Raw genomic sequence first — 21,448 nt, 5'->3', positions numbered from 1 at the left:
GGGGGGGGGGGGCTCCGTTCACCTTCCCAGGGACCCAGCTACCATGAAATCGGGGAGTCCTCAGTCTACGAGTCTCGCCGGGGGCCAGAAGAGTTCTGCCCGGGTCCAGTGCTCTTCGCGGCAGCCCCCACCCCACCATCCTCACGGCCGACCAGCTTCTGCGTCGGGCCGAGGCCTCTGTCAGGAACGTGAGCCCGGCGACCCCGCGCCCTCCCCAGCCCCACAGCGCTGACCCCAAGTCCCTCCCGACCCCCGTTCTCTTTCCGGGAAGCCCCGCCCCGTGCGCAGTGACGTCGGACGCCGCCGCCGGCCGGCGCTGGGGGGGGTCGGTGTGGGGGAGAATGGCCGCTGCCGCCGTCACCCGCGGGACCCCGGGAGGTAAGAGCCAGGCCGCCGCCCGCCGCTCCGCCCCCGCGCCAGGGGGCGCCGCTCGCCGCGCCCCGACGTGAGCGCCGCGCCGGGGACCACCGTCCCTCGCCTCGCCCCGCCGCCCCGCTCCCGTCCTCCTCCCCCGCGCCAGGGGGCGCCGCTCGCGGGCCCCGCTGCGGACCTTCGCATGCGGGGAGACCCGGCACCCCGGCGCCGACCCTGACCCTGGCTCGCCGCGCGCGCGCGGACTCTGCCCCGTGGCTTCTCCAGAACCTCCCTGGGTGCAGACCGGACCCTCCCACCCCGGAGGTCCCGCCGGGGTGCCCGGCCCAGCCGTGGGGGCCGCCTCGAGCCGGGCGTCTGAGCCCCGCGCCGCCGGGCCCTCGGCCCGGTCCCGCTCCTGCTCCGCACCTTGGCAGGCTGCCCAGCCGGGACTGCGCACCTGCGCCCCGGGGCGGAGTCCTCACCCCAGCCCGAGCTTCCTAGCACACGGCCGAGCCGGGACCGGCCTCCTCCTCTCCATCCCCGAACACCTGGTGCCGCCGGCGCCCAGAGCCTCCTCCAGCTCCCATCTGTTCCCCCAGAAGGGCGGGGGATCGGGCTGGAGACAGAGCGGTGGATGGGGTAGGGTAGGCCTGAGGCTAGGGAGGCAGAGGCGGGTGGGGAGAGGGGTGCTGGAGGTGGAGTGGGCTGTGGGTTCATTGGCAGAGGACAGGTTGTCCTGAGGGTGGGAAACTGGGTTCTGTGGACCTAACCCAAATGCCACCAGACCTTGACCAACCTGAAGGAGAGAGAGTAAGTGAGGTCAGTTATCAGATCTGCCCTTCCCCTTGGAAAAACCAAACAGAAGGAGCTCAGGGTGTGTCCCAGGCTTAGCTTGCCACCCAGACTTCGATCTCCTGTCCTCCCCCAGCAGCCAGGCAGGCTTGCCAAACCATCCTACAGGACCTGATGTCCCCATTTCCAGCCCTGGGATCCTGACACATCTTAGTCCTAGCCTGGCTGAAGTCTTACGAGTCTTCTCCCTCCCCTCCCCCCACCCCATTCTTTCTGACTACTCCATTCCGTCCTTTCACCCTACTCATGTTGGTTTTTGTCACTATAGCTGGTGAGGTTCACTCATCTCCGTTTCCCAGTTCTATTGTCACATTGTCCAGTCCTTCCACTCTTTGACTCATCTTTCCCAGATACCAAGATCCAGTAATGCACCCTTTCCCTCCTGCTCCTCATACTGCTTTATTGTGGGGGTTTCTGCCATGACCTTATTCTCTCCCTTCCCAGCACAGACTCCCCCTCCCCTCGGCCCCTCAGGCCGGGGGTGACCTTGCCCCCTGGAGTCCTCACCATGAATACCAAGGACACCACCGAGGTTGCTGGTGAGTTCATAAGCCAAGTTTCCAGTTTGGGTACAGACTTGTTCTCCCCACACTGGATGACCCTCTGATTCCTGGCTCCCTGCCCTCTTCCTGGTTGTAGTTTTTCCTAGAGCCTTAGATGGCCTTCAGACCTTTTCCCCTGGGCTGCCTTACAGCAATGCCAGAGGGGCCATTAAGCTCTGCCTTCTGTTCCCTCTAGAGAACAGCCACCACCTGAAGATCTTCCTCCCGAAGAAGCTGCTGGAGTGTCTTCCTCGATGCCCATTGCTGCCTCCAGAACGGCTACGGTGGAATACAAACGAGGTTTTCTAGGGAGATTGAGGAGTGCGGGCCCAGCAAGGCCTAGTGGGGGAGTAGAGGATGAGGAGGGTGTTTTTGTGTCTGTGGACACATCTCAGCACAGAGCACTGCTCTAAGCTCTTTGGGGATTATAGAAGTACAAAGAGGGGCTTGGAATGTGGCTTAATGGTAAAGTTCTTGCCTTAGTATGCATGAAGCCCTGGGTTCGATTCCTCAGTACCACATAAACACAAAACTCCAGGAGTGGCGCTGTGGCTTAAGTGATAAGAGTGCTAGCCTTGAGCATAAAGAGGTTCAAGCCCTAGGACTGGCAAAAAAAAAAAAAAGTACAAAGACCAGGGATCTTGTAGACTCTCACTTCTTTCCAACAAACCCACCCAGGTAAAAACAATAGCTACTGCTTATTAACTAGGTTTTTTTTCTTTCTTTCTTTTTTTTTTGGGGGGGGGGGGGTTGGTCATGGGGATTGAATTCTGGGCTTGGGCCCTGTCCCTGTGCTCTTCAGCTCAAGGTGAGCGCTCTACTGCTTGAGTCACAACACCACTTCTGGTTTTCTAGTGGTTTATTGGAGATAAGAGTCTCACAGACTTTCCTGCCCCGGCTGACTTTGAGCCGTGATCCTCAGATCTCAGCCTCCTGAGTAGTTAGGATTACAGGCATGAGCCACCAGCACCCAACTGCCTGTTAGGTTTTTTGTTGGTTGGTTGTGGTGGGGGGCGGGTGTGGCAGTCATACCAGGGTTTGAACTCAGGACTTCCTTTGCTCTCAGTTTTTCCACTCCTGCCTGGAGTTCTGCCACTTGAGCCACACCTCCAGTCCAACATTTTTGCTGCATAATTGGAGAAGGAATCATCTCATTGATTGTCCTGCCTGAGCTAAAAAGTGATCCCTCAGAGCTGGGTGCTGGTGGCCCACATCTAGCTACTCAGGAGGCTGAGATCTGAGAATCAGGGTTCAAAGCCAACTCGTGCAGGAAATTCTGTGACACGCGTATCTCCAATAAACCACTCAGAAAACCAGAAGTGGTGCTGTGGCTCAAGTGGTAGAGCACCCGCCTTAATTGAAGAGCTCAGGGACAGCACCCAGGCCAAGAGTTCAAGGCCCAGGACTAACTGACAAAAAAAAAAAAAAGTGATCCTCAGATCTCAGCCTCCTGAGTAACTAGGATTACAGCCACAAGCAATGGGCACCTGTTGTTATTTTTGGTTTGTTTCTTAAGATAGGGTGTCAGTATTTAGTCCAGGGTGACATTGAATACAAGATCCTCCTGTCTCAGTCTTCAAAGTATTGAGATTAGAGGTGGTTCACAGCCCCTGCTTTTCACCACCAACCTATACTGGCTCCTTCTGGAGGTCACAGTCCTTTTGTTGTATACCTGTATTCTGTATAATTAATGCTTCATTTTTAGTTGGTAGTCGTTAACTACTGGTTTGATATAACTTAGTAAAAGGGAATGTGTATGCATGCAATCATAAGGGCTGTCGTGCTGTCAGATTCATGCTGGCAGCAAGGCTTCATACAGGATCTAGGAATCTCATAGGATAACTAGGAATCTCATAGGATAACTGGAGATGTGTGTACATGGTATTTCAGGCTTGTGCAGCACTAACAGGAAGGGATGACTGTGCAGGGCATGTGCAGGGAGGAATTGGCGGGCCCATCCAGCAGGAATGTGAGTGACACATAGGTAAATAGTGGTGTGCTCCCTTGCTGGGAGAATCTTGGGACCTGGACATCTTGGTAGTGTCAAATAATTGGAGTTTCTTCTCAGATAGGAACAAAAATGGTGAAACCTACAAAGAGCAAAATAATATGTGATATGAAAAATGGATGATGAAGCTGGGGGCTGACGGCTCACACCTGTAATCCTAGCTACTCACGAAGCTGAGACTGAGGATTGTGGTACAAAGCCCTAGCACAAAATGTCTATGAGACTTTTATCTTCAAGAAACTACTCAGAAAAGGCAAGAAGGGCTGGTTGCCAGTGGCTTATGCCTGTAATCCTAGCTACTCAGGAGGCTCAGATCTGAGGATCGAAGTTCAAAGCCAGCCTGGGCAGGAAAGTCGGTGAGACTCTAATCTCCAATTAATAATCAGAAAACCGGAAGTGGCATTGTGGCTCAAGCTCGCTTTGAGCTGAAGAATTCAGGGACAGTGCCCAGGCCCACAACTGACAAAAAGAAAAAAGAAAAGGCAGGAAGTGGCACTGGCTCAAGTGGTAGAGCACTAGCATTGAGAGAAAAGGCCCAAGGACAGCACTCAGGCCCTGAGTTCAAGCCTCAGGACCAGCAAAAATAAAAAGAATGATGAAATTCAGAACCTGTCTCTTAAGAGGTTTCAGATGAAAGAGAGAGAAGGAAAGATGAAACCTAGGATTCTGAAGAGGGCAGTGGGACTAGGGATGGGGGCACATACCTGTAATCCCAGAGAGACAGGAGAACCAAGAGTTCAAGGATGGTCTTGACAACATAGCAAAATCCTGGCCCTCCCTGGGTCCAGTTATCTGGAAGTACCCTCCACTAGCTGCTACAACTCAGCTCTTCACAAAGAAACTGTAAGGCAGTGATCTAGAGACTAGGTTGAGACCCTCCATTAAAAGCGCTCATCTGAGTGCCTCCTCTCCTACAGGAGATTGCATCCTACCTGATCACCTTTGAGAAGCATGATGAGTGGCTGTCCTGTGCCCCAAAAACACGGTGAGAAAGTTCTCCCAAGGTGAGGAAGTAGCAGGGAGGTCTGGCTTCTGTTCATAGAAACCAAGACCAGGCTTTTCCCTTTTCAGGCCTCAGAATGGATCCATCATCCTCTACAACCGCAAGAAGGTGAAATACCGAAAGGATGGTTACCTGTGGAAGAAGCGAAAGGATGGCAAGACCACCCGAGAGGACCACATGAAGCTCAAGGTCCAGGGCATGGAGGTAAGAGCATCATGCATCCAGTCATCTGTTTTCATTGGCCCCTGTCAGTCCTCCTCCCCTGCCCACTCACTTTGGATTAGCTGAGTGATCCCTTAGTCCAGTCTCCCATTTCCCTCCATGACCCACCTATGGTTCAGTCCCTCACTTCTATAGCATTTCTCTCAGGGATCTAAGGAATGATGCTCTGAGCCAGGTTTCTCTTCCCAAATCATTTTTACACTCAGATGTATTCTTGCTCTTTCCTTAGATTTCCAGGTAGTCCCATATTTCAAATCTGGCCTTTGCTGTGAGGCACCAGCCCCACTGTTCCCTTCCCTCTGTCCCTCATCTGTGGCTGCTGGAACTTGAGAAGGGTGGGAAGCAGATTTGGGATGGGGGGGAGGGTTGGAGAAGAACTGGTGGAAAGATTGGGATTCCTGCAAAGGGACTGAACAGAGGAAGAGTTGGGGAGCAGACTAGCCCTCCCCCCACCCCAGCCTGTCTCCTGGCAGTGTCTCTATGGCTGCTACGTTCACTCTTCCATCGTCCCCACATTCCATCGGCGCTGCTACTGGCTGCTCCAGGTAAGAATGGAATACTCAGGGAGCCAGATTGTTCTGGTCCTTTGAGACATATGGGGTCTGAAAGGACAAAGAGGAAGGATAAGTAGGTTTTGAGAAATAAGGAGGGAGGTTTGGTGGGGGTGGTGAGAACCATAAGCTAGGGAGTACCTAGAAAAAAAAGATTAGGAAGCTAAGCCCCTGCACCCCAAGAGCTATAGTTTTCTGTATGTGCCTTGTGCTCTCAGAACCCTGATATCGTCCTTGTACACTACCTGAACGTCCCAGCCCTTGAAGACTGTGGAAAGGGCTGCAGCCCCATCTTTTGTTCCATCAGCAGCGACCGGCGAGAATGGCTGAAGTGGTCCCGGGAGGAGCTGTTGGGACAGCTGAAGCCCATGTGTAAGGAGCAGGGTGAAGATAGAGCTCCAAGGGAGAGTGAGAATGGGGTCTCCCAAAGCATTGCTTCTGTGTCCAGAAGCCTGTGGGTGACTGTTCCCCTCCAGACACAGAGGGTGCATCCCTGCAGGGTGCTAGGTTTCCTGTGCAGTCCCAGGTGTGGAATGTGGAGAATGGAATGAAGACAGCTGTGAGCTACATGGCCAAACAGTCTTGAGGCCGCTGGCCTCTGGTCAGCAAGTCAGGGGTTTGGATGACCCTGACTTGGGTACTTTGGGGGCCCCCCAGCATTTCACCTAAATCTCCTGTAGTTCATGGCATCAAGTGGAGCTGCGGGAACGGGACAGAGGAGTTCTCTGTGGAACAGCTGGTGCAGCAGATCTTGGACACTCATCCGACCAAGCCTGCACCCAGAACCCATGCCTGTCTCTGCAGTGGGGGCCTTGGTGGGTGTCCCCCAACACTGGAGCTCTCTCCCCACCTAGCCACACTGTTCTATGTCTCCATGGCATTTACATGCTGATTTGAAAATCATTTGCATGTCCAGGAAGATGGGCCAAGTGAACAGAGACCGTCCCACCTGGGCAACACTGGCCTCAGCTCCTTGTTCTGCATAGTCTTGGCAGCCCATGCCCTTCTTGCCTGCTACCTTTAGCCATCATCCTACCAGTCACACCCTGACTTTGCTTTGTTTCTAGTTAGTACCACCTTGGTTCTGATTTTGTCCTTTTTCCATGCCTTTACCTTCTGCTCTCAGCTACTCTCTCAAGTCTATAGTCCTCCCCTGCATTTGCTCCAGTCCTGTTTATTTTGAGGAGAGAGGGCGAGATGAAGAGGGGGGGGAGGAGTGCGGGGCGGGGGGGGGGGGGGGGGGGGACACTCATTTCTGACTCCTCCAAGTGGCCACAATGAGTATTACATCTTTAGTCTATAAGGGAAGTCCCAAGAAGTACTTTCTAAGGGCATCTAGGAAGGGAAGGAAGGAGAAGGATGTATCTTTGTATCTTATCCCTTCTCTCCTCCCCACCTGTCTTCACTCCAGGTTCTGGAAGTCTTACCCACAAATGCAGCAGCACGAAACATCGTATCATCTCTCCCAAAGTGGAGCCCCGAGCTTTAACCCTGACCTCTGTACCCCACTCCCAACCACCCGAGCCTCCTCCTCTGATAGCTCCGCTTCCTCCAGAGCTCCCCAAGGCACACACCTCCCCATCTTCATCATCATCTTCCTCCTCCTCCTCTTCTTCAGGCTTCGCAGAGCCTTTAGAAATTAGACCTAGCCCTCCTACCTCTCAAGGTTCTAGAGGAGGTACTGCCATCCTCCTCCTGACGGGACTGGAACAGCGTGCTAGGGGCCTGACACCCACCAGGCACTTGGCTCCCCAGGCTGAAAATAGGCCTTCTGTGAGCTTGGCTGTGGTTGTAGGTTCTGAACCCACTGCCCCACCAGCTCCTCCAAGCCCTGCCTTTGACCCTGATCGTTTTCTCAACAGCCCTCAAAGGGGCCAGACATATGGAGGGGGCCATGGAGTAAGCCCAGATTTCCCTGAGGCAGAAGCTGCTCATACCCCCTGTCCTGCCCTAGAGCCCGCTGCTGCTCTAGAGCCCCAGGCAGCCACTCGAGGTCTCCCTCCACAGGCAGGAGCAGGTGGGAAAAGAGGAAACTGTTTCTTCATCCAAGATGATGATGGTGGGGAGGAGCTCAAGAGCCAGGGAGTTGCCCCACCTGTACCTTCACCCCCTCCTTCATCCCCATCCTCCCCTGCCCCTCTGGAGCCATCAGGCAGGGTAGTAAGAGGGGAGGCCTTGTTTGGAGGACCTGGTGGAGCCAATGAGCTGGAGCCCTTTAGTCTTTCGTCATTCCCAGACCTAATGGGAGAACTCATCAGTGAAGAAGCTTCAAGCATCCCTTCTTCTACACCCCAGCTCTCACCTGCTCTTAGCACCATCACCGACTTCTCTCCAGAGTGGTCCTACCCAGAGGTGAGTCTAGGCTTATCTTCTCCCACCCTCTTTTCCAATTCCACAAAATGAACCTTAACTCTTAACTTGTGGTCTATGGCTTAGTTTTCCTTTGTTTTGGTTTTTTGTTGGTCATGAGGCCTGAACTCTGGGCCTGGGTGCTGTCCCTCAGCTCTTGAGCTCAAGGCCAGTGCTCTACCACTTGAGCCACAGTACCACTTCTGGCTTTTTCTGCTTATGTGGTGTTGAAGAATCGAACCCAGGGCCTCATGCATACAAGGCAAGCACTCTACCACTGAGCCACCTTCCCAGCCCCTCCCTTTGTTTTTATATCTTTTTTGTTTTTTCTAGTATGGAGGGGTGTCAAACCCAGGGCTCTTGGGCATACTAGGCAAATGCTTTACTACTGTGCCATACTACTGGCCTTTTCATAGCCTCTTGGGTCTCTTCTCAAGCTCCACCTTATCTGGACTATAGCTTCTCTTTTGTTTTCATGGTCCTTACTCACTGACCCTTTCTTCCTCCCTCTTCCATGTGTTAGCATGGCTTCAAGTACCCCAGGGATCTCAGTCCTTTGGTGACTATTGAGGGGGAGGGAAATGAGGCTGTTCAGCCTGGAAAATAAAATATACCATAGAGATGTGACTGCAGACTCTGAGCAGTTGAAAGTCTGTGGTCAGCAGTGGAGAAGTTGTGTTTTATGCTGCCTGAAAGGGCAGAGCAGAACTGAGGTGGGGTGAAATAGCCCAAGAAAACTTGCTTCTAATGACAGTTATCTGCTACCTTTACGGAGATCCTAAGTTCCCCATTTCTGGTAGAATATTCTGGTAGAAATAGTTTATCCACTTGGCAGAAAGGTTGGGAGAAGGGATAGATTGGCCACCTAATTGGATCCTGTCCATCTCTGGGCCCTCATACTCACACAGGACCTGCCATATAGTAATACTCTAAGGATCTGTGTAAATGTGTGAGTCACATGTCTTTCACTTCTGTCTGCAGGGTGGGGTCAAGGTGCTTATCACAGGCCCTTGGACGGAGGCTGCAGAACATTACTCCTGTGTCTTTGATCACATCGCAGTGCCAGCCTCACTTGTCCAGCCTGGTGTCTTACGCTGTTACTGTCCTGGTATGGTATTGGGCATGGTAGGGGAAGGGACTGACATATGCATAGTTAGGACAGGTTCTGAGAACACAAGACTTCTGCTAGCACTGAGGTCATATACCAAGCTCCCCAGAAGGTAGAAAAGCCTGACCTTAGGTGTCAGAAAATCTAGGATATGGCCCAAGAAATCTTGCTAGCTACCAGTGGTTTTAGATAATTCTGTCCCTTTCATGTGTGATTGGTCTCCCCTCCAGTAAATTCAGGCATTTGACATAAGAAATCTATAATGTGACAGTGTCCATCTAATTTCTGGCATAGCACCAGGGTCTCCTACTCCAGTGTAAAGAGAATGAGAAGGCACAAGCACTGTTCTCCCCTGGCCAGTCCTGAAACCAAAAAACATTAGTTTTTATTATTTATTTTTATTTTTATTTGCCAGTCCTGGGCCTTAAACTCAGCACCTGGGCACTGTCCCTGAGCTGCTTTTGCTAAAGGCTAGTGTTCTACCATTTGAGCCACAGTGCCAATTTCCGCTTTTTCTGTTTATGTGGCACTGAGGAATAGAACCCAGGGCTTCATGCATGCTAGGCAAGCACTCTATCACTAAGCCACAATCCCAGCCCAACCTTTATTTTTTTATTTATTTTTAATTTTCTGAACTTAAAAGGTCATACAAGCCAGATGCCAGTAGCTCACATCTGTAATCCTAGCTTCTCAGGGGGCTGAGATCTGAGCATCTCAGTTCAAAGCCAGCCTGGTCAGAAAAGTCAGTGAGACTCCAACGGAAGTGGCACTATGGTTCAAGTGGTAGAGCGCTAGCCTTGAGCTGAAGAGCTGAGGGACAGCGCCCAGGCCCAGAGTTCAGGCCCCTCAACTGACAAAAAAAAAAGAAAGAAAAGAAAAGGTTGTACAAGCAGGTTACAATTTAAAATATCCATCTTATGTGTCCAGTACTTTTCGATCAGAGATTTCCCTTCCATTTCTCTCCCCAACATTAGCTTTTAAATGTGAGTGTCCAGAAAAGTAACTGTTAGTCACATGTGCCTATTTAATTCAAATTTAAACTTAAAATTGATATTTTCATGTACATAGCCATACAGTCTAGTGCTTCCCTATGTAATAATTTGGGTAGAGAATATTTCCAGCACTACAGAGTTCTGGAAAGCACTGGTCTAGACTGACCTTCCTGCTCCTCTGCCCCCATCCTTACCCCTGACCCTGCACTTACCAGTCAGCCTTCCTGTGGAACCGCAGGAACCATGGGAGTGACAAGTTGACAGCTTCGCCTTCTGACTGTATTCTTTCCCATCTCCACAGCCCCATTCAGCTATATGTGGAGGGAAAGGGAATGAGTTTAGAGAAACTGATTGGGAAAAGGTAGTAAAATAGAAAAGTAGGTCAAAGCCTGGTGGTTTCATCCAATAGGCCTTAGACCCTTTTTCTTGGACACAGCTGGGGAACAACCAGAGCCCCTTTTCTCCATTTCAGTAACAGGGTCATGACTTTGACTCTGGTCTAATGGATTAAAGGGTTTAGTCATCATCAAATTGTTTATAAGAATAGGTGACCCTTGATCATTAGCATCCAAACATTTTTGCTGAATAACCAACATACTTGAGAATCTAGAATCCAAGAGTTCTTTGGTCCATAGTAGATACAAATAGATTCCCCTTTGAGTCAGTACAAAGGCCACTTACTGAAGCCAGGAGACTCTTGGGAGTATGGGAGTGGGAGCAAGAAATAGAACAATCATGGGCTCTGACGCAGATGGCCAGAGAAGGAGCCAGGAAGAGTCCTTCATGCTGACCCTGCTCTCCCCAGCCCATGAAGTAGGGCTGGTAGCTTTGCAGGTGGCTGGGCGAGAAGGGCCCCTCTCTGCTTCTGTGCTCTTCGAGTATCGAGCCCGCCGCTTCCTGTCTCTGCCAAGTACACAGCTTGATTGGTTGTCACTGGATGGTGAGTATAGAACCCTCTGACCTTGTTAGGCCCCACAACTTTTGAGTATAACATGTTCCTAGAGAGAGAAAGGCACACCCTTATTTCATTTCATTACCACCCTATTTCATTGGTCTTTTCAGTTCTTTTTGTTTTTGTTTTTGTTTTTGTTCTAGACCTGGGGTTTGAACTCAAGGCCTATGTGGTGTTCCTGGGCTTTTTTGCTCAATGCTAGCACTCTGCCAGTTCCAGTTCCAGCTTTTTGCTGGTTACTTGGAGATAAGATTCTCACAAATTTATCTGCTTGGTCTGGCTCTGAATTTCTATTCTCAGATCCCAGCCTCCTAAGTAGCTAGGATTATAGGTATGAGCTGCTAGCCCACACTTAAGAAATGGAATTTATAACTTATTTTGCATTATTTGTTGAGACAGTGACTCACCCAGGCTGGCCTCAAACTCCTGATTTTCATGCCTCAGCCTCCCAAGTACTGGGACTACAGGCCTGTACCCCCATCCTCAACTAAAAAATTGATGTGGTTTTTTGTTGTTTTTTGGTCAGTCATGGGGTTTGAACATTGGGCTTAGGCACTGTTCCTGCACTCTTCAAGGCGAGCCACAGTACCACTTCTGGTTTTCTGGTGGTTAATTGGAGATGAGTCTCATGGACTTTCCTTGTCTGAGCAAGCTTTGAGCCACAATCCTCACTCGGATCTCAGCCTCCTGGGTAGCTAGGATTACAGGCATGAGCCACTGGCACCCAGCTAAAATGGATGTTTTTTTATGACTGCTTAGTGATACCTACTACTAATATCTTGGTGTTCTTTCTTATACAAAAACACAGATGCAACAATACTCTTGTGTACGGGGTGTGTGTGTATTTAAGTCTAATACTGTTGTCTTCTTTTTTTTCTGCTTCTTTTTCTTGGGCCTTTGAGAACTTATTATCTGCCCTGCTGCTTTTTTTTTTTTTTTTTTTCCTTCTCATGGGGCTTAACTTGGGGCTTGGGCACTGTCCCTGAGTTCTGCTTTTTTTTTTTTTTTTCTTTCTCCTGTCATGGGGCTTAAACTTGGGGCCTGGGCACTGTCCCTGAGCTCTTTTGCTCAAGGCTAGTACACTACCACTTGGAGCCATAGCTCCACCTTCTGTTTTCCAGTGATTAATTGGAGATAATAGGCTCAAAGAGTTTGCTGAGTGGGCTGGCTTCAAACCAAGATCCTCAGCTCTAATCCTCTTGAGTAGCTAGGATTACAGGCATGAACCACTAGTATCCAGCAAGGCCCTGGTCTTTCTTGCCTCAGTATTTTTTTTTTTTGGGGGGGAGCAGTCTTGGGGCTTGAACTCAGGGCCTGGACACTGTCCCTAAGCTTCTTTTGCTCAAGGCTAACATGCTACCACTTGAACCACAGTGCCAATTCTGGCTTTTTCTGTTTTTGTGGTACTGAAGAATGGAATCCACAGCTTCATGCATGCTAGGCAAGCACTGTACCACTGAGCCACATTCCCAACCCCTCTTGCCTCATTATTTTTGGTTGTTGGTCTTGGGGCTTGAACTCTGGGCCTGGACACTGTCTCTGAGCTCTTCAATTCAAGGATAGCCCTCTACCACTTGAGCCACAGCACCACTTCCAGTTTTCTGGAGGTTAATTGGACATGAGAGTCTCACAACTTTCCTTGCCTGGGCTGGCTTTGAACCGTGATCCTCAGATCTCAGCCTCCTGAGTAGCTAGGATTACAAGGATGAGCCCCTGGCACCTGGCTTTCTTGCCTCTTTTTTTTTTTCTTTTTGCCAGTCGTGGGGCCTGAACTCTGAGTCTGGGCACTGTCCCTCAGCTCTTCAGCTCAAGGCTAGCATTCTACCACTTGAGCTACAGCGCCACTTCCGGCTTTTTCTGCTTATTGGTGCTGAGGAATCGAACCCAGGGCCTCATACATGCAAGGCAAACACTACCACTGATCCACCTTTCCAGCCCTCTTGCCTCATTTTTGTATCCACTCTTCTCACAAAGCCTTGGGTATGTGTGTTGGGTGCCTGTGGTGATTCAGGTCTGCCTACTAAGACCTTGTCAGCTTTCTCAGTGCTGTTCTATAACTTCATCACCTTATTTCTCCTATAGGTCCTCTCTTTCCCACTCTTCTTTTTTTTTTTTTTTTTTGGGTCCGGTCGTGGGGCCTGAACTCTGGGCCTGGGCGCTGTCCCTCAGCTCTTCAGCTCAAGGCTAGCGCTCTACCACTATGAGCTACAGCGCCACTTCCGGCTTTTTTCTTTTTGCTTATGTGGTGCTGAGGAATCGAACCCAGGGCCTCGAGCATGCAAGGCAAGCGCTCTACCACTGAGCCACCTTCCCAGCCCTTTCCCACTCTTCTTGAACCCAGTGGCTTAGCTTGTATTCTTTTTAGCTCTTTGTCTCATCTCTCCTTGCCTTCACCTTGATTTTTTTCCCCTGCTCTCTTCTCTCAGTCCTACTTGTGTTTCTGTTGGTGATTCTTTATTCCTCTTTCCCCTGCTGTCACCTCTCTGCATTCATCCTTCTGTTCTCCTGGCATCTCAGGACATGCCAGCTTTCATTCACCCTGCTTCTCAGTGCTTATTTTCCCTAGGCTCTAGTCCCCTCCCCTCTTTGTCTTTTTTTGATCTCAGAGAGGGACTAATAATAGCTTGGGTTATGTGTGTGTGCTTGTGTGTATGCATGTATACCTATGTGTATATTTGTGTATAGGGTTGGGGAAGGAGGAGGAGGAGGAATGGCCTTGGCTCTGACTTTCCACCTTCCCTCCCCCACCATCCTCTTTGTGGACAGCTGCGGGGGGCTGGGAGGAAGGGGTGGTGCTTTTCAAATCACTCCCTGAGCCCTTTTGCACGGTAGTTCACCCAAGAGGAGGGACCCCGAGCCTTTCAGCCCCAACATGGGGGACAAAGGTAGTGTCTGGGGAAAGAACTTAGGGAACACTCTGCTTAGGAAGAGGCTGGGTTTGTCCTGTGTGATTTTGGGAGCTGAGGGCTGGATGGCTGTTGGGGGAATTCCCGTTACCTCTGCCTTAAAGGAGATTGCTTTGGTTCTGAACCCTGAGTCTAAGCTATAGGTAGGATTAAAAGCCCTGTTTTCAGAACTGAGCCCTGGTGGTATTTATTTAGAAAGTGAGTAGAAAAAAGAATAGAAAATGATTCGCTGTCTTCACATCCCCCTCTGCCCCAGATCTTGGATAAGTCCAATTGCAGTATTCCTTCCATCCCCCAGACCCTGTCCATTTAGCCTCCCATCTCCATTCCCTGCAGACAACCAGTTCCGGATGTCCATCCTGGAGCGGCTGGAGCAGATGGAGAAGCGGATGGCAGAGATTGCAGCAGCTGGGCAGGCCCCTTGCCAGGGTCCTGAGGCTCCTCTAATTCAGGTAGTTCCATGGGAAGGGCAGTGGTCTATGGTGGGGAACAGGGACATACACCTAAAGAAAAATGACTCTAGTGTATGACTCTGTTTGCCTGTCCCCAGCCGCCTCAGCCAGTCATCTTTCCTGTCCCTGACATCACCCTGCTCCCACCCCCACCCTGTGGAAGAGTGGCTATTCTGGGCACCCTCTTGGCATGACAAGCTTCAGACTATTTCTGGTCTGAAGAAGGGTGGAGGTGAAGGAGAGGAGGGGGAGGGGTCAGGAGAGTTGGGGCTTAGAGTTGTGTGGATCCCATTTCTCTGAAGAAATAGAGATGGGGAGCTGGGTACTGGTGGCTCATGCTTATAATCCTAGCTACTCAGGAGGCTGAGATCTGAGGATCATGGTTCAAAATCGAGAAAGTCAGTGAGACTTATCTCCAGTCAACCACCAAAAAGCTAGAAGTGGAGCTGTGGATCAAAGTGGTAGAGCACTAGCCTTGAGCACAAAAGCTCAAGGACAACACCTGGGCCCTGAGTTCATGCCCACCACCAAAACCAACAACAACAACAAATAGGGAGAAAGGATAGAGAAGACATGCTTCTGATGGGGACAAAACATATGTGGACACGGCACCTATCTGAACTGATGGGGAGAGATAATGTGGGCAAGGCTGTACAAGGTCTGCAGCCAGAGCAGCTGGAATAAGTAGACTATGGGATAGAGGCCACACAGAAGCTTCAACTAAGAGAACCAGTAAGCCATGGGAACCTAGAGCAGAATGTGATGAAGTGGCAGAATTAGAAGTCAAGAGAACAATCTTAGGAGACCAGATGCCCATGTCTCTGAACATCTGTGTGTGTACTGCAGGATGAAGGCCAGGGTCCTGGGTTCGAGGCACGGGTGGTGGTGTTGGTAGAGAGCATGATCCCACGATCTACCTGGAGGGGTCCTGAACGTCTGACTCATGGAAGCCCCTTCCGGGGCATGAGCCTTCTGCATCTGGCTGCTGCCCAGGGCTATGCCCGCCTCATCGAGACCCTGAGCCAGTGGCGGTGAGCCAGGGCAACATGGAGGGGGTGTGGCTGGGCAGTTGTTGGGACATTAGTGCTAAGAGGCTGGGGTGGGAGTGGAAGAGAACAAAGCATTTGGGGAAATCATAATATCCCCTGACTTAAGACATGTAGATTCTTGGTTCCCTATCCCCTTCAGTGGACTCATTTTTGGCTATTTTATCCTACTTGGTGCTTCTAAACAGCTTGCTTCCCAGTCCCTTTACTTTTTTTTTTTTTTTGGGGGGGGGGTCCGGTCATGGGGCCTGAACTCTGGGCCTGGGCACTGTCCCTCAACTCTTCAGCTCAAGGCTAGCGCTCTACCACTTGAGCCACAGCACCACTTCCGGCTTTTTTTCTTTTTGCTTATGTGGTGCTGAGGAATCGAACTCAGGGCCTTGAGCATGCAAGGCAAGCGCTCTACCACTGAGCCACCTTCTCAGCCCTCATGTCCTTCTTTCAAACCCACTAGGAGTGTGGAGACTGGAAGCTTGGACTTAGAGCAAGAGGTTGACCCGCTCAACGTGGATCATTTCTCTTGCACCCCTCTGGTGAGGATATCAGGTCCTTAACGGCCTGCAGGGTGAGGGGAATTGTGCTTCAAAGGGAAGGTCCTTTGAAGGATGCAGAGCATGGTGTGGACCCAGGTATGAGATTTGCACCTGGAAAAGTCAGGTTTCACCTCCTGCTCTTCAGATGTGGGCTTGTGCCTTGGGACACCTGGAAGCTGCTGTGCTCCTCTTCCGTTGGAACCGACAGGCGCTGAGGATTCCTGACTCCCTGGGCCGTCTACCCCTGTCTGTGGCTCATTCGAGGGGGCATGTGCGCCTTGCCCGCTGCCTTGAGGAACTGCAGAGACAGGAAGCTTCAGTTGAGCCCCTCCTTGCCCTGTCACCACCTTCCTCCAGCCCAGACACTGGTGAGAGCTGGCTCACATCTTGTTGTTGTTTTTAATCGATTGTGGGGCTTGAACTCTGGGTCTGGGCACTGGCCCTATGTTCTTCAGCTCAAAGCAAGCCCTCTACCACTTGAGCCACAGTGCCACTTCTGGTTTTCTTGTGGTTAATTGGAGGTAAGAGTCTTATGGACTTTGCTGTCTGGGCTGGCTTCGAACTGCGATTCTCATATCTCAGTCTCCTGAGTAGTTAGGATGACAGGTGTGAGCCACCAGAGCCCAGCCTTGGCTCCGATCTTTTTCTGAGAGGGATATGGCCTGTCACAACCAGGGCAAAGTCAAAGGGCAAGAGAGGGAGTGGAACTGGAGGTAGGGATAGGAAGATAACAGGAGCAAGAACAACCAGGGAGACTGAGATGAAGGATGAGGGTAGAAGACTTGAGGGTGGCCTGTTGCTCCCACTGCCTCACCCTCTTCCCTTGCCTCACAGGTCTCAGCAGTGTTTCTTCGCCCTCAGAGCTGTCGGATGGCACTTTCTCCATCACATCAGCCTATTCTAGTGCTCCAGATGGGAGTCCTCCCACTGCTCCTCCACCAGCCTCTGAAATTACTATGGAGGAGATGGTCTCAGGCCCACCCTCCTCTGGTGCACCAGAAACCCCCCTACTCATGGATTATGAGGCCACCAACCCCAAAGGGTCCTCACCTTCCCCTCCTGCCTTCCTGCCAGCCCCAGATGATGGGGCTGCTCCAGAGGATGCCGACAGCCCATCAGCTGTGGATGTGATCCCGGTACTGCTTCTGCTGATAGAATCATGGGGGCCAGTCATTAGGATAGGTTAGGCTAGGCAGATACTCTATGAGCAGAATCAGAGTGTGGCTTCAGCTTGGGAAAAAGGCCCATTTACCACATGAGGACAAGCAAGGTACCTCTTTGCTTAGCTTCTTTCAGACCTGGTGACATGATAGTCATGAGGCAGCAGAGGTTAAGAATTCTGAGGAATATATTCACTTAGAGCTAGATTATAGGAGTTACCTGTTGATCCACACAGAGAAAAAGTTATTGAGGAACCAGGGGAATGGAGGGCAAGGATATAAGCACCAGGGCTGACTAGATGGAGATAGTGGGCAATGATCTGAGGTAAGAAGGAGGCTTGCGTGTGGCAAAAGCTCAGGAAGTCTTACAGAATGAATGAATAGCTAAGTGCTAGACATAATCAGCTTTAGAGGCCAATGAGTAATTAGAAAGCAATCTAAATTTAAAAAATTAAAGAGAGAACAGGAAGCAAGCTGCATGGAATGTGGCCAGCAGGAAGTGCTAGAGGCCTCAGGGCTAGAACAAAGGTCAGAGCCATTTGCCAGGGTGTCATGTGGTCAGCAGGCCTTGGGCTAGTTCTTGGATACCTGAAGGTAGTAGATTGACCGGCTTTATAAGACTTGTGGGGAAGAGGTGCTGGTTGGCTGTTGTGGGACAGGCCTTGGTGTGGCAGTGATAACAGTAGGCCTGTTTGCTCAGCTCTTGGATCCTCATATGGGTTATATCTTTCTTTTTGGCAGTACTGGGTTTGAACTCAAGGCCTTGTGCTTATCAGGCAAGCATAAAAGGGGTTTACCAGCCCTTTTTGCTTTAGTTATTTTTCAAACAGGGTCTTGCGTCCATGTCCAAGCTGGCCTCCTATTTTCTTTTCTTTTTTTGGTTGGTCATGGGGCTTGAACTCTGGCTTGGGCGCTGTCCCTGCACTCTTCAGCTCAAGGCAAGCACTCTACCACTTGAGCCACAGCGCCACTTCCAGTTTTCTGAGTGGTTTATTGGAGATAAGAGTCTCACAGACTTTCCTTCTCGGGCTGCCTTTGAAGCCCGATCCTCAGATCTTAGCCTCCTGAGTAGCTAGGATTACAGGTGTGAGCCACCAGTGCTCAGCTATTCATTTTTTATTAAGTAGTTATACAAAGGGGTTTCAATTCCAGAAGTCAGGTTATGAATACAATGTGGGTTTTTTGTTTTGTTTTGTTTTTTTGCCGGTCATTGGGGCTGAACTCTGGGCCTGGGCGTTGTCCTTCAGTTCTTCAGCTCAAGGATAGAGCTCTACCACTTGAGCCACAGTGCCACTTCCGGCGTTTTCTGTTTATGTGGTGCTGAGGAATCGAACCCAGAGCCTCATGCATGCAAGGCAAGCACTCTACCAGTGAGCCACCTTCCCAGCCCCACAGTGTGGATTTTTTTGTTTTTGTTTTTGTTTTGTCAGTCATGGGGCCTGAACTCTGGGCCTGGGTGCTGCCCTTCAGCTCTTTGGCTCAGAGCTAGTGCTCTACCACTTGAGCCACAGTACCACTGAACCCAGGGCCTCATGCATGCAAGGCAAGCACTCTACCACTGAGCCACCTTCCCAGCCCCTACAATGCATCTTGATCAATGTCACCCATCATTCTCCCCTATCTTTCCTTAGCCTATCTCTACCCTTCATTGGTTTTGGAGATGGAAATCTAATGAACTTTTCTGTTCAGGCTTTGTACCTTGATCCTCTAGATCTCAGCTTCCTCCAGGTATAGTCCTCCTAGGATTACTGGCACCTGGCTCACATTCAGCTTTCTGTTGGTTGAGATGGGAGTTTCAGGAACTTTTTGCCTCAGCTGACCTCCCATTCTCCCAAGTAGCTAGGATTATAAGCTCGATCCAACTTGTCCTTATTCTATGTTCTCTGCAACATCATAGTACAGAGGGCTATATCCCCTAGAGGGAGCCAGCAAGAATGAATGAATCTGGAACTATAACCAAGAAAGGAGCTAGAGTGTGATCTTTGAGGCTTGTTTGGTGGTGAGCCACCTCTCAGGACAGGAACATTTGGCAGTTAGGCCCTTGCTGGGCTTACACAGCTTCCCTTTCCATCCAGGTGGACATGATCTCACTGGCCAAGCAGATCATTGAAGCCACACCGGAGCGGATTAAACAAGAAGACTTCGTGGGGCTTCCTGAGGCTGGAACCTCAATGCGGGAGCGAACAGGCGCAGTGGGCCTTAGTGAGACCATGTCCTGGCTGGCCAGCTACCTGGAGAATGTGGACCATTTCCCTAGCTCAGCCCCTCCCAGGTGACCAGTTCAGGACCAAGCCTCCAGATTTCATCTTCAAAGGAAGAAGGGAGGGAGGAAGCAGGCTAACCTATAGCCAACACTTCATTCTGGCTGAGTTCCCCGGGCTTTTGAGAAGGGGCTTGGCCTGGCTTGTAAACTGTGAAGCCACTTTCCAGACTGTTACTGGAGGTCTTCTTTCATAGCTACCTCTGTGGGACAAGAGGAACTAAAGATGCCCCTTGACTTCCCATCTCCCTGTCCTCCACAGTGAATTGTCCTTTGAGCGAGGTCGCCTGACTATGCCTCCAGCACCTTCCTGGGCAGAGTTCCTCTCTGCATCTACCAGTGGCAAGATGGAAAGTGACTTTGCCCTGCTGACACTCTCAGATCACGAGCAACGGGAACTGTATGAGGCAGCCCGGGTCATCCAGACAGCTTTCCGGAAGTACAAGGTCAGGCGGCCAGGGGGCTTCTAGAGAAGAGCAGAGACCAGATAGGCCTCAGATGGAGTCAGTCAAGGAGCCCCAGGAGAGCAAGAAGTCAGGTTCAGTGTCTGTTATGTGTGTAATAAAATGCTGAGACCTCCTCTTCCCTTTCCTCAGGGGCGGAGGCTGAAGGAGCAGCAGGAGGTAGCAGCAGCTGTGATACAACGCTGTTACCGGAAGTACAAGCAGGTAAGATCCTTCTCTTAGAAGCTTGCCACCAACACATACACTCCAGTCTAGAGAACCAGGTGCTCTGAGCCCTAACTTCCCTTCTCTCTCCACAAGCTGACCTGGATTGCACTTAAGGTATTAGCCTTGAGATCTGGGTGTGAGGTGTGATGATTCTGCTTTTCCAGAAGTGTCTGAGTTAGAGATCTGTATCAGCTTAACTTGGGGAAGACCCTCAAGGGTTAAGGGCTCTTTCCATTTCAGCCCTTGTCCCTTTTCCCCTTCCCTGCAGTTTGCACTCTATAAGAAGATGACCCAAGCAGCCATACTGATCCAGAGCAAATTCCGAAGCTACTATGAACAGAAGCGATTTCAGCAGAGTCGGAGAGCCGCGGTGCTCATCCAGCAGCACTACCGCTCCTACCGCCGCCGGCCGGGCCCTCACAGGCCTTCAGGCCCCCTGCCAGCCCGCAACAAGTGAGGCTCCAGCCCTGCAGCCCTCTGCTTACCGTGCCCCTCTCCCCACTGGGTTCCTAAGGGACTGAGGACACGCGGGCCCTAGGTTCTAGGACCTATCGCTATCTCTTCTTTCTGCCACCAGAGGCTCCTTTCTCACTAAGAAGCAGGACCAGGCAGCCAGGAAGATCATGAGATTCCTGAGGCGCTGCCGACACCGGTAGGTCACTGGTTCCCTCCTCCACGCCGCCTCTGCCCACCCCCTGCCAGCCCCGCTGACTCCTTCCCCTGTCTCCGCAGGATGAGGGAATTGAAGCAGAACCAGGAGCTGGAAGGGCTTCCCCAGCCAGGCCTGGCCACCTGACCTCGCCACCGGCGGCGGGGGGGTGGGGGGGGCACCTCCGGCAGTCGTAACCTGGAGAGGCCGGAGGAGCCCCTGTCGGCAGCTTTTCCCCCTACATTTTGGTTGGCGCCCTTGGCCCCCACCCCCGCGCGGCGCCCACCCCTCCCTCCTGGCCGCGCCTCTTTTGGTCCCAGGCTCCCGAGAGCCACGCCCCACAGACCTGCATCTTCCTCTGCGACCCACGGAGCCCTGCCTGCCTGCCTGCCTGCCTGCCCGCCCGCCCGCCGCCCCGGCCGCGGCCCTTCCTGACTTGCCTTATTTATTTGTTGGAAGCGTCACTGAATGTATCCGCCTCGGCCCCACCGCTGCCCGCGCCGGGCGCGCCCTCGGGTGTCAGGCTGACCCGCCGCCCCCCGACTCCGGACGTTTGCGTCCGTTTGCTTCCTAGGACTGGTCTTCCCCCGTCCGAACGGCCGGGGGTGCCCGTGGGAACGCCCGGCGGAGTCCGCCCTGCGCCCGAGGGCAGGGGCCTGTACATACTGTAACATACAGAGTATAGTGAAGAATCTATTTAAGACGCCGCGGGAGGGTCGCGCGGCAGGGGCCCGGCCGGCTCCACGAGCACTTTCTACATGTGCATGGGCTTGGTTTATACGAATTGCCATTAAACGTCGCTGTACCAGCCAGCCTCCGGCTCCTGTCTGCTGGGAGC

At 51.7% G+C, this 21,448-nt stretch overlaps 1 protein-coding gene across 8 annotated transcripts; it reads left to right on the top strand.

Moving 5' to 3' along the window:
- The first annotated feature begins 218 nt into the window (after positions 1-218).
- Positions 219-21,418, top strand: Camta2 (calmodulin binding transcription activator 2). 8 transcript variants are annotated; one of them, XM_070001660.1, is made up of 23 exons: positions 219-378; positions 1,651-1,745; positions 1,945-2,048; positions 4,674-4,741; positions 4,828-4,963; positions 5,455-5,526; positions 5,751-5,904; positions 6,213-6,347; positions 6,944-7,884; positions 8,863-8,989; positions 10,787-10,921; positions 14,176-14,291; positions 15,138-15,322; positions 15,792-15,870; positions 16,016-16,238; positions 16,705-17,006; positions 19,106-19,302; positions 19,553-19,736; positions 19,887-19,958; positions 20,055-20,075; positions 20,230-20,414; positions 20,539-20,613; positions 20,694-21,418. In XM_070001660.1, the coding sequence occupies exons 2-23, from the start codon at positions 1,715-1,717 to the stop codon at positions 20,755-20,757; spliced, it is 3,606 nt and encodes a 1,201-aa protein (XP_069857761.1). In that variant the 5' UTR covers positions 219-378; positions 1,651-1,714; the 3' UTR covers positions 20,758-21,418. The 8 variants fall into 8 exon arrangements, with proteins under 8 accessions (XP_069857761.1, XP_069857760.1, XP_069857763.1 ...); XM_070001659.1 differs by having other exon boundaries at positions 5,440-5,526; XM_070001662.1 differs by lacking the exon at positions 20,055-20,075.
- Positions 21,419-21,448: the final 30 nt, after the last annotated feature.

The sequence above is a fragment of the Dipodomys merriami genome, unplaced genomic scaffold, assembly GCF_024711535.1.
Source record: "Dipodomys merriami isolate MVZ:Mamm:240054 unplaced genomic scaffold, mDipMer1.0.p SCAF_59, whole genome shotgun sequence".
Lineage (NCBI taxonomy): Eukaryota > Metazoa > Chordata > Mammalia > Rodentia > Heteromyidae > Dipodomys > Dipodomys merriami.
The sequence above is the reverse complement of the archived record's forward strand: the minus strand, read 5'-3'. Positions and strand labels throughout refer to the sequence as shown.